General features: G+C 43.0%; 1 protein-coding gene across 1 annotated transcript; it reads left to right on the top strand.

Annotated features, from left to right (window-relative positions):
- The first annotated feature begins 4,976 nt into the window (after positions 1 to 4,976).
- On the top strand, positions 4,977 to 9,718 carry SYPL1 (synaptophysin like 1). The gene is made up of 4 exons (XM_026790879.2): positions 4,977 to 5,136; positions 6,296 to 6,500; positions 7,336 to 7,524; positions 8,386 to 9,718. Exons 1-4 carry the CDS (start codon positions 5,000 to 5,002, stop codon positions 8,500 to 8,502), a joined length of 648 nt encoding a protein of 215 aa, XP_026646680.2. The 5' UTR covers positions 4,977 to 4,999; the 3' UTR covers positions 8,503 to 9,718.
- The last annotated feature ends 2,408 nt before the right edge of the window (positions 9,719 to 12,126 follow it).

Below are 12,126 nucleotides of genomic sequence, written 5' to 3'. Positions count from 1 at the left end.
AGACAGTTATGTGGCAAGTTTTATTTACTATGGGAGAAAGAAAAGGCCTTTCTTCACCTGGTGTTTCCAGCCCTGCTGAATAGACAGTGCTGGGGACAGAGCAGTCCTGGGCAATGGTTCCTCCCCTGACAGATAAGTATTAATTTAATCACCCACTTTGCTTTATCTGCAAACACAGAGCTCAGGACTTCCCTGAATTAATCCTTGTTTGGAGTGTGTAGGGGATTGGATGGGCAAAGAACACAATGAGCCATCAAGTTCCACTTGATGGGTTTTTAACACTGCTATCACAAACAACAATATTGCAAATATTCTGAATTTCCTATAAAACAACTTTCAGTGTTTGTCTTCTGTTGGAAGATCTTGTCAGAATCTCACACTTTATGTTCAATATAAATTATATTCTTTGATTACGTGCAGGATCCTTTTGATAAACCTGTCTCTGTATAAATCTCTGCCTTCCCTGTGTGTACTCCCTTGAAGGCCAGGAGTAATACCTGTTAGTTATCTTCATTTTGCTAAGCCACCCAAGTTCTTTCAGTCTTAAAAAATGAGCGCTCTGTGACTCCTAATCATCCAGGTAGTTTGAATTAATCTTCCATGGCATTATTAAACGAGACTGTTGCACAATACTTCAGGGGAAGCCCCTCTCTCCTCACTTTGCTGCCTCTGTTGCACACACATCTGGGACAGCCAGGAATCCAGGAATCCCACTGGCTTCTCCCACAACTTTGTCAGACACCATGAGAACAGACATATAGATGCCACAGGTTTTGTCCTTTTTTTAACCCCCAAGGGATGGGACTCAGTATTCTGAGAAACAATTTTTTTTTCACTAATAATATTGATTTTCAGTTAAAGCTAATTTAGATACCTGTTTTCTAATTAAATCAGTGATTACATGAGTTTTATATCCTTCTAGAGTCATCAAATAACAGGCCAAATACCCCATAGAACCTGAAACTACATTACAGAGTCAAATATTATCAATCAGCCCAGTCTTTTGATCAGCTTAAGCATTGGCTAATCAGCAAAACCTGACTCCCAAATGACCATGCAGCTTGACATTAACTGCATTGTTCTGATTTAATTCTCTGTCAAGAGGGCTCTGCACCAGTCCCCCTACCTTTTTTCCTAGGAACAGAGATAAATGGATGGGCCTGTGCTGCCATAGCAGTCAGACATATGGATCCCAAGGTTTCAGAGATGACCCTCAATCATTGTCCATATTAACTGAACTCCTTTATCAGCCCTGGCCAAACTGGGGGTGCTGGGTATTGACAACTGATATAGAAGCTTTAGCAGATGTTACTCAGCACTCCCCTGAGCCCTGCTGGAGTGGAAAGGATTTATTACATGATTAGCATATTAATACTGTCCTGCTTTTTCCCAAATACAGAATGCAATACTGGCTGTTGCTGCTCAATCCTTTTTTTCCCCTCTCTTTTTTTAATATTTTGGTCACTTTTTCTCTAAGTCAAGCTGATTTTGCAATCAAAATAACTTTTTTTTCTTTTCTTTTTATTTTTATAGTGACCTTTTTTAGTGCTCCTTGCAAATACAGAGTCTTTTTGGCTAAACCTTTCCCTGCAGAGACTTGATCCAGAGTTGCTTTCAGGTTATGAAATTAGCCATTTGGAAGGACCACCTGCATTTAAAATGTTTGGTGTCACTTTGTAATAAAATCCACAAGCAGAAATGTTCCAAAATACTTTTAAACTCAGGGGAAGGATAAGTTATATGGAGTGAAAAATTAAGAGCCTTTCCAATTTTGAATTAACGAGCCCACAGTTAGAACACTGTATGTAGTTCAGAGTACATCCATACTGGACATCTGACATCTGAGAAGGCTTGAGGAAGAAAAAGCATAGAAATCAAGACTGAGAGCCTTTTTGGAAAATGTTTTAAATAATGAAATAGTTTTAATTAACTGACAAGTGGAAAAGCAGAGTAATCAAACCAATGTCTATAAAAATGTTAGGAAGATACATTGCTTAATGCAAAAGAAGGAAGACAAAAAATTACCGAGGCACATTGTATGAGAGGACAGAGTTACTTGGTTCATTTAGGCTGAACTAAGACGGTATATGCCACTTCTTTATGGAACAGATTTTATTGGCATGGAGGATGCCAAGAAGATGAGCAAATAGACATTTCACCTTGGTTTATCCCTAGTTTTATAGTCCTGTTTTACTCCTTAAAGGCACTGGCTGTGCAGGCAGAGAAGCTAACCAAGGTGGCTTGAACTCTCAGCACTGCTGGTCTGGGTTTTCTGGGAGATTCACGTGCTATTTACCAAAGCAGCTAAAGAAATGAAAGAGCCATCCTTTCCACAGCTTTAGCTTGTACTGCCTCAGGATTTGCAGCAGCAGGCAGATGTCAGCACCTCTCTGGTCATTGCACAAAAAAAATCTCCTTGAATTGAGTGAGCATGGCAGAGCCTGCAGCCACTCAGGCAGTGCAGCAGTGCAGCCCCACGCCAGCTGAGCACTGCCTTTGTTTCCATTCCCACAGGTAGTTCCCAGCCTGGAAACTTCTCCTGTATTCCCACCCTTGGCTGGCCTCCCATGGCTTATCCACAGCAGGAGCATGTGTTACACAGCAAAACTCAGCCAAGCCCCCAGACTCCCCAACCTGAGCAGTCCTTCCTCACCTGCTGGTTGCAGCCCCACAGAGCACCTTGTGCTGGTGCTCACAGGGGTCCCAAGATGAGAATCTTGACTCCATGTTTCAGAAGGCTTGATTTATTATTTTATTATATGTATTATATTAAAACTATATTAAAAGAGTAGAATAAAGTATTTCATCAGAAGGCTAGCAAGCAAGAAGAAGAAGAATGGAATGATAACAAAATCCAGTGACTGACAGACAGTCTGAGACAGCTGGACTGTGATTGGCCATTATTTAGAAACAACATGAGACCAATCACAGATGCACCTGTTGCATTCCACAGCAGCAGATAATCATTGTTTACATTTTGTTCCTGAGGCCTTTCAGCTTCTCAGGAGAAAAAAAATCCTAAGAAAAGGATTTTTCATAAAGCATGTCTGTGGCAGCACCTCAGCTTGTCAGCCCCAGGACTGGAGAGTTGCAACCCCTCAGCAGCTCCATCTGAGCCAAGGGAGAGCTGATCCTGGCAGTGCTGGGCCTGAGACCCTCAGCACACCACCACCACCTCCACCAGCCCCACAGCTGAGCACGCCTCTGCTGCCCTGTGGAGGCTGCAGGCCCCCTTTGGCACAAGCTGTTGCAGCCTCTAACTACAGCCAGGAGCTGGACCCAAAGCCATCTCTTCCCTTGGCATCTCCTCAGCCCCTTCCTCAAGGCTGCCTGGCAGCAATAATGGCACTCAGCTGAGAGCCAGGGCCTTTGGCCAGGATCTGCTTGCAGATCTTGCTGTAAACTGCCAGATCAGCTGGATCCTGCTAGAAGCAGCCTCAGCCTCCTGTAGTCACCCCTTCCCAAGAGCAGCACCTGACATTCTGGGCTCCTCAAAGGCCCCCAGCAATCTCAGAAGAAATTCCTACAGGATCTTGAATCAGAGCCAGGAAACTGGTGCTGTGCCCATGGCCACCTTGGCTATCCATGGTCTCTGGCCAGGGAACAGGGAAGGGGGCAGCCCCTCTGAGAGTCCTCAAACCTTCTTCACCAGGAGCTTTAGCTCTTCACTTTTACTGATGGTTAACATATCAGCAACAAAGTGCAGTCACAGAAAACAAACAGAACTAAAGCTTAAATAGTGAAAGGCAGTAAATGACATTCTGGCAAGCACATGGACAATTAAAGCTTAAATAGCCAAAGGCAGTCAATGAGATTTTGGCAAGCACATAGACTGTCAGGTGCCTGAGCCTCGTTTGCCATCAAACCATCAAGCTCAAGGTACAGCACATGTAACTGTCCAAAGCGTGCTGGGTGGGAGAGAGAAAGAGGTAGGAGCTGAGGAAGAAGTCACTGCTGCCTCATTGCACAAAATGGGCAGTGCTGTTCCCCCTGGTGACAGCCCCTGCACCATCTCCCCAGGCTGAAGAGCCCCAGCTGGGTGCCTGTGGGTGGGTCCATGGGGCTGAAGAGCCCCAGCTGGGTACCTGGGGGTGGGTCCATGGGGCTGAAGAGCCCCAGCTGGGTGCCTGGGGGTGGGTCCATGGGGCTGAAGAGCCCCAGCTGGGTACGTGGGGGTGGGTCCATGCCCACCTCCAGGTGAGGGGTGTGGCAAGAGCTGCCCTTATAGGGACGTGCCAGGGATACTGCAGCAGTTGGCTGGTGTTGGTTCCTGCTGGCTGCTTTGGTCTCTCCCAGGATGGTGGGTTTGAGGATAGACATCACCATGCTCCTGGAGCCTCTGGGCTTTGTTAAGGTCCTTGAATGGGTGAGTAGAGCTTGGGGGGCTGTTTCCTCTGCTGTCCCTGGTGTGGGTACCCCTGGGCGGGTGTGAGCCCCTGGCCTGACAGACCCTGCCCCAGGTTGCTGCTGCTGGGTGTCCAGCACTGGGCTGCTCCTCAGCCATGCCTGTGGACTGCAGATACATAAAATTGGTGTGGTAATTACATGATTGTTGATTTAAGGTCTGGATTGTGAGAAAAGAGTGTGGTAAAAAGTGACAAAAGCTATTCAGAGAGTTAAGTTAATATGTGATACTCTGAGCATGTACTTTCTGTTTGAATTCATAGTTGTGGATATGCAAGACTTGTAAAAATGTTTCCTGCATCACCTGCAAGAAATACTATGCTGGCTGTTAGCATACAAAAAAAACCCCAACCAAATACAACCCCCAAAAAATGTTCTGTGCAACTGAAAATAAATCATACAGAAGGCACTTTTAAATGGGCTTTGGTTAGCAGTGTTGCTTATGCTTTTGGATTTTAGAAACTTGACATTTTCTTCCTGACATCACTTCATACTTCAGCTTTGCTAACTTTGTTGCTATTTCTTGTCTCTAGCTATTTCAGCTAAATGTTGAGTTTGCTTCCTTTGAGCTCTAGTGGTGTGCACTAATGTGTCTATGTATCAATTCCTACAGGTTTTTGCCATCTTTGTTTTTGCCACATGTGGAGGCTTTCGAGGTGAAATTGCTCTTCTAGTTTCCTGTGAGGGTGTGGTAAACAAAACAGTTACAGCTGCTTTTTCTTATCCATTCAGGTGAGCATTAGCTCTTCAGTTATTACTTGATAATTGCTTTTTATTCCCCTTTTCCCTATCTGCCTCCTTATGAATGTGTTCTTACTGTAAAGTGAAGATGTGAAACTTCTGGCTTGCTCTGTAGCAGCAATAAAATATTTAGTTGAAGTCATTCAAAGCACTGTATTTGTTAGTGCCTTATAGAAAGAAGTAGTTAGAAATGGCAGTAGGCTGTTATGCTCTGTATTATTCTATCTTAAGCTCCAGTCTAGCAGTGCATGAATACTACAGAAAGTAATTAGCAAGACAAAAACCACAATCCATTTAAACAGCCTAATTCTTCATCAATTTGTAGCTGCTTTGGAGGTCCAGATAAGATTATTTTGAATGTGCCATTATCCTATTGTTGTTCAGAGGCTGAATGGAAAACTCTTTTCAGTTTATTCCAGCATTATCTTGGTAAGGCTGTTGGGCACAAAAAACCTAGATACTTCAGTGTCATTGTGGTGCTCTTGTAGAGACAAGCTCCTTTCCTGGAGCAGGAGGAAGGAGGATTCCTCTCAGTTCCTGCAGCTGCACAACTACAGGGAGTGCAGGGTTGGTGTTCCATATGTGTTCAATAAATGTAATAACATAAATATGGAAATTGATTCAATGGACAGCCAGTAACAGTACAGAATTCGGTCACAAAACCCAGCATTGTAACCCAGCATTTGGAGGGGAGAGAGGATCTGAAATAATTCTGTGCTGGTCACATGGTGATCAATGGTAGTCACACAGCTTTTTTTTATTCAGCTTCAGTGCTTGTGGGTTTTGTAGCTATAATGCCTCTGAAGTCCACCTTGTTTAACTGCCAAGTAATGTTGCTGAGTCTGCTTCCAAATCAGGAAAATTTGTTCAACTGCTCTAAAAATGCAATTAAGGGTCTTCTCCTGAAGGTACTGTTGTATATCTTAGTGCAGGACTAGATACAAAGATTTGTCAAGCTCTCTAAAGATTGTGTTTCATAACTGATTATTTACATATCTGTAGTGTATCTTTCGGAGTAAACTTATACAATCAGAATGCTGAAGCATGGAGTGTAATTAATGAAGTGCAATAATAATGAAGTATAAACAATGAAGCAAATGAAGCTCCCACTGTGTAGCAAACCCTGACTACATGGATATAATCTTCACAGGTTGAATACTGCTGTATTTAGTGCACCAGACCCAAAAGGCTGTGGTGGCACCTGGACTGATGTCTACCTCGTGGGTGACTTCTCCTCTTCTGCACAGTTCTTTGTTGCACTGGCAGCATTGGTGTTTGTCTACTGTGTTACTGCCCTTGTGGTATATATTGGATATAACCATGTGTATCAGCACAATAACAAATTCCCACTAACTGTAAGTAATACTGAGGTGTTTTAATGGCTTGGCTTTGAAGCTGCAAAGGGATGAGAAATATTGCTAATGTGAGAATAATTGGTGAATATCCAGTAGTTACAAAAGTTAAATGCAGTGTGAACACAAGTTTCTCAGAGTGGTCCCTACAGCACTTTAGCAGAAAAGGGGCCCAAAGCCCTTGGCCATCCATGACATCACATCTTATGCAGTTATTGAAGCAGTGGAATGAACTTTCACTTTTCCAGGTGAACAGTATCTTCACCACAACTTTTCTTTTGTATCATGCAATTGAGTATATAATTGTTCCGTAAGTGGAATCTCCTCTGTTATTCTGACATTTTTCTCTGTACAGAGCACCTGCTGCAATTGGCAGAGGAAAATAGTTACATTGTGAATTTCAGTCACCTTCAGTATTGAAACTCTGAATAAGAAATTTCATAACGTGCTTGAAAATTGACTTAATGACTTTTCAAACCAAATTTTAGCCTATCAGCCACCCAGATTTAAATCCTCTGCCTCTATCCCATCACCCTCACTTTACTTAACTTTGGTTTAAATTCTCATAAAATAGGTGTTAGGCATCTGATTTTAGAAACAGATTTCTTAGGTTAAGATTGTCTTTTGCATCTATCACGCACAAACACATTGTTTTGTAGCAGATTATCAACACTGAGTTGTAACTATAACATTGTTAATGACTAAATTTGCTTGTGACTGTTATCACTGATGCAGTTATCTTGGTGATATAACTGATACTGTCCCTGCCTTGCTCTCATGTGTATTCCTTATTCCTGAAATTTTTTTTAACCTATTAATGAGTATTTCTCTTGTGTAGGACTTGGCAATCAGTGTCTTGATAGCCTTTCTGTGGCTGGTCAGTACTTTTGTTTGGGCAAATGCCCTTGCTGACATCAAGGTGTCCACAGGAGCCAGCATTGTTCCGGGAATTGAGTCTTGCAAAGCACCAGGAACAACTTGCCATTTTCTTTCTGTGACCCGCATGGGAATCCTGAATGTGTCAGTGGTATGTATGCCTTCCACCATATGGGTACAATAAATGTGCTGGGAAACAACAAATGGCACCTGAGAGCCCTGTTCTACTGACTGCATGTGTTGCTCTGTGTTAAGATTTCTTTATGGGTTATTTGTCATTCAGGTCCATGATTTCAGTGATAAAACTCTGAGCTAATATTTTCTTGGAAGAAACAAGTTTTTTTCAGAAGGAAATTAAGAGAAACATCTTGCAGGATCTGCCTCTAGAGCTGTTACATGCAGCATTTCTAGACACATTTGAGTGTCTATTTATGCTTTTAGCCAAGAGCAACTTAAAATATCTTACTGAGCCACCCAAGTGGTTTGATGACTGAGATAAGTAAAGAGGAAATGCTGTGCTGGTGCTGAACCTAACTTCTTACTCAACTGTGAGGATTTTTACACATCAAATTGAGGTTCCTTGAAACATAATGGTATGAAGCTCATGTTCATACAAAGAACACTTCATATTAGAGCAAATTTCTTATTGTGTGATCTTCCTAGTGAATCCTACCTTTCAAAACTCAGGCTGTTATTCATTGGCCTAATAATCAGTCATTTGGTATGAGAGTACATGTGTGGGGGTGCTTAGTGAAAAGAATTTGTCTAATTCTGTGCAAAGTATGGAGTAAGTTTGACTATCTGGTCTACAAAGAGCTCTGTTAAATAGCTAAAATAGCTTATATTACTCTGAGGAGTTTGGAAATGTCTTGTTCAAATGGAAGGGGTGCCAAAAATAGTGCTTGTTACTGGTTTGTCTTGAAGAGACTTTCTGGCTTGTTTTAAAAAAAGGAAAACAAAACCCAATCAAACACAACAAACTTATATTTCCCCCCTTTTTCTTTCTCTACAGGTATTTGGCTTGCTTAATATGATTTTATGGGCAGGAAATATTTGGCTTATATACAAGGACACCAACCTGCACAGCCAATGGAACAGAATTTCTGAAAGTCCAACTGAAAGGGTATAAAAACAAGTTGATATTTTGAAGTGCTTCCACTTTCCATGTTCTTGGTAGTGTGATGTGAGCCATTAGGATTCATTTCAGCAATGACTGATAATTCATACAAACTTCTGTTTTGTACTATGGTTTGATGGAAGGTCCTGGGTACTCCAACTGAAGTGTTTAATTATCATGAAATATATTGTCTTTCAAGGCTGTGCAGCATTGTATTGCAGTTTGTGAAGAGCAAAATGAAGAGATTATCTGGATGCTGGCCCTTTCTGGTTCTTAAATTAGCCTTATAGGAGGCATGGCTGAGAAGCAGCTCTATCTGGGTTATTACTGCATCATATTTAGTTCTGCCAAGTCTCCTCTGAAAAATGGAAAATAAATTCATCCAGGGCAGGTGAAAATGCAGTTTAGTTTCTTGTGGCCACTGATAACTAGCAAAAGTCACCTGTGTAGAATTCATAGCTCTGTCAAAGTTGCAGCCAAGATGTGTAGGTTCCCAGATACAATGATCTGAAAGGACTATCAGATCTGCTGCTGAGCCTGTCAGGAAGGACATTACTCCTATGTTTAATATGCTGTTACTGTTTAATGGCTTGGGGACGATCTCTGAACAAGGCAATTTGTTGAATGAGTTCATAGCTTCTAGTCTCACTAATATGAGAGTTTGTATATGGAAGCAATAGATGATGGAGGTGGGGGTGGGAGGAAAAATAAGGTATGGCCCAAAACACTCACAAATACTGTACAAATCAAAGTTGATATAGTCTCCTACATTGAGATGTATGAACAGAGTTTGTACATGAAAGGATGGAAGGGGAGATGTCTGAATAAAACAAATTCTTCATTGATGTTCAGCTCATTCATTGGGAATGGTATTTGGGTCTTCTCATGTGGACTTCTTTGTTAAGGTGTCTGACTCCCTGTGAATTGCCCAGAGAGAATGCTTCAACAAACTTAATACAAAGGCTGTTCAGTTCTTTTTGGTTTGTTTAAACTGTTTGTGATGAACATAGACATAGTAGTGTGTGTATATAATGCAAATTGTAATTGTTTGGTGTGCCAGAGCTATTGACCTTCTGATAGTAAACTGTACTGTCAAAGAGTGCAATAAAGTCAGTGTGAGTGCTGCTGAAGGAATGTGCCTTGGGAAATCCTTTGTGCTGCAGCAGTGCATGCAGATGCATTCACTGGCTTTGCAGCCTCTGGGGCAGGGCTTTAGCTGTGGCTGGAGGAGTTACCTGTGCTGCAGGAGGGGCTCTTACACTGGGGCCCTGTGGGCTTCTGGTAAAGAGGGCTATGTATCACTCCTGCAGGCTTCTGCTGCTCAGCACTTCTTTCTGTCTGTTCAGAACAGAGACTTTTGTAACTTATAGTTATCCAGATTTTCATTTGAATTGCCCTTTGGAAGAGGTAATACAGGCAATTTTCACTTGTTTGCATCACTGTGCAGGTTTATTTAAAAATACATATTTCATTCTAAAATCTGAAACTCTTGTTTTCATGTTGTCTAAGAAAAAAGATGGTAATTATACATTAAACTTTTCAATCTTTGGGACTTAAAGTTGTAGATGATATGGCTAAAAATTTTATTAACCTTTAATATTTTCAACAGAACTATGTTACTGTCTATTTCTTACGTGCTTATCTATTTTGTCACACATAGACCCGTTAGTCAATGGTGTGGCCTACTTGTAAAATGATAACAGTGAGTATTTTTGCACACATCAGAGGCTGTAATGGATTAGATCAGTATACGCCTTATTGATGGCTGAGTTCTAGTCAACAAGCGAAACAGAGCTGGAAAGCTTAGCACACTGATTGTTTCAAAAAAACCTTAAGTTTCATACTCACTCAAAAAGACATCCTTTGTTTCCTTAAGGCTGAAATTTACCCTTAGACTTTTTGTAGAAGAAACAAGTGTGTCCCATCCCCAGAGTGCTGTCCTTCAAAAAATGAGGTGATGGAAGAGGCAGGGCTGTAGGTGGTAAAATAGAGATTCACAAATAAGAGGTTGTGTTCGGTACAAATTCAGGCTGCATGTCTGTTCCACAGAGCTAAACGCAGAGCCAGGCTGCTGTTAACAGGCCAAGGTAAGTGTGATAGGTAGTCCACAGTAAGCAAGATTCTAATAAAGGAAAGGTAACCCCATGTGCAGTTCTGGCTCGTTAGGATAAAGCTGGCTCCCCTCTGCGAGGGGAGGGACTGACAGAATCCTGCAGGCTTTGATGGCTGCTCGGCCCTGCAGCTGGGATGGCATGGGAAGCATCCTGCAGCAGGGGAAAGCAGCTGCTCTCATTTGTCCTGGACCCCCACAAAGGGCTGAGCAGTCCCTGCCTTTGAATTAACATCATATTTGTGCTGGCAACCCCAAAGCACTCAGTGTCTTATTTACTCATGGCGGGGGAGGGGTTGGCTGTCTGATTTCCCAGCTTTATCTTGAGTGCACAAGAGTCACCATTGCTATCAGGGGATGCAGTGTGCTTGATCCCTCTGTACTGAGGCAACAAAGGGCCTGGATCTCTGCCAACTCTCCACAGGTTTGTAATCCTCAGCTGGCAGCAATTTTACTTGCAGCCATCAGTGGAGCAAGCTCATAAAAATCCTCTCATACTGCAGGAATTATCCTGGTAGCAGCCCTAGCAAATCAAGTGCTGTATGAGCCCTGGTGTGATGCTGGAGAGGGGATTTTGATCAGAAACCCACAGTGGGGAGGAAGGCTGTAAGGTGATGGTGGAGGGAAATAAAGCTGAGGGGTCAGCATGGGGTAACAACAGAGAACTCCTTAGTGAAGAATAGAATCCATTAGCAGTAGGAGGTGTTTAAGGAAGCAAATACATTGATTTAGGCTGCTGTGACCAGCGATCTGGGGCTTAGGCCTCTGTGACAATGCTGTATATTGTGTATATTCTGCATGTACTGACTCCTGGGAGCATCCCTGCTGTGGGAGTTGGCATGGTGACAGTGCTGGCTGAGAGCTTTGCCACCAGCCTGCAGGAGAAGCAGTAGGAAACTAAATCCAAGAGAGGCCTGGCAATGCTAAATCCCCAAGAGCCAGTGCCAATAGTGCAGAATGGAGTCACTCTGGGGTCTGTACCACTTTGGCCCTGTCACCTCAGCAGCAAACCCATCTGCAGCACAGGGCGGGAACACTGGAACACGGGCTAACAGGCCAGCACTACTGCTAGAATGGATTGCACTGGAGCCAAACAGTGAATGGGTGGTCAATTCCTCAATGCTCTGGCTCTGCTGCACACTTGGCTGGCAGTGGAAGGCATGGGTGTGGAGCTGCCACTGAAGGTGAGAAAGGAGACAGATGCCACCTTGATGTGAAGGGCTGTGAGACTGTGGGTTCATCACCTCCTCACAGACATAGGGCACCTGCAGCCTGTTTATTTTCCCCATTGCCCAGAACTGAGCAGCACACAAAGCTGGGGCCATGCTGTGCTGATTTGGCTGCCTGCCCTACTGCAAACTCCTTGGGAGCTGTAGGGAACCTCACTCCTGGAAACTGCCTGAAGACAGTCCCTCATGCTTCCAAAAAGGCCCCACTCCTGAGCAAGTCATGACAGCACATCAAATATTCTGGATCATCATGGATCATCTACTTCTATTCTTGTGGGAGGACTTAGTGTGTGTTCA

Source organism: Zonotrichia albicollis, chromosome 4 (genome assembly GCF_047830755.1).
Source record: "Zonotrichia albicollis isolate bZonAlb1 chromosome 4, bZonAlb1.hap1, whole genome shotgun sequence".
In the NCBI taxonomy this organism is placed as follows: domain Eukaryota; kingdom Metazoa; phylum Chordata; class Aves; order Passeriformes; family Passerellidae; genus Zonotrichia; species Zonotrichia albicollis.
Note: the sequence above shows the minus strand (reverse complement) of the source record. Positions and strands in the feature narration are given on the sequence as shown.

What these genes read in the sequence shown, in the direction of transcription:
- SYPL1 (XM_026790879.2), top strand. Translation starts at nt 5,000, where the DNA reads ATGTATCAATTCCTACAGGTTTTTGCCATCTTTGTTTTTGCCACATGT. An exon ending in ATAACAAATTCCCACTAACT is followed by an intron (nt 6,501 to 7,335) that starts GTAAGTAATACT and finishes TCTCTTGTGTAG; the next exon opens with GACTTGGCAATCAGTGTCTT. An exon ending in GAATCCTGAATGTGTCAGTG is followed by an intron (nt 7,525 to 8,385) that starts GTATGTATGCCT and finishes CTTTCTCTACAG; the next exon opens with GTATTTGGCTTGCTTAATAT.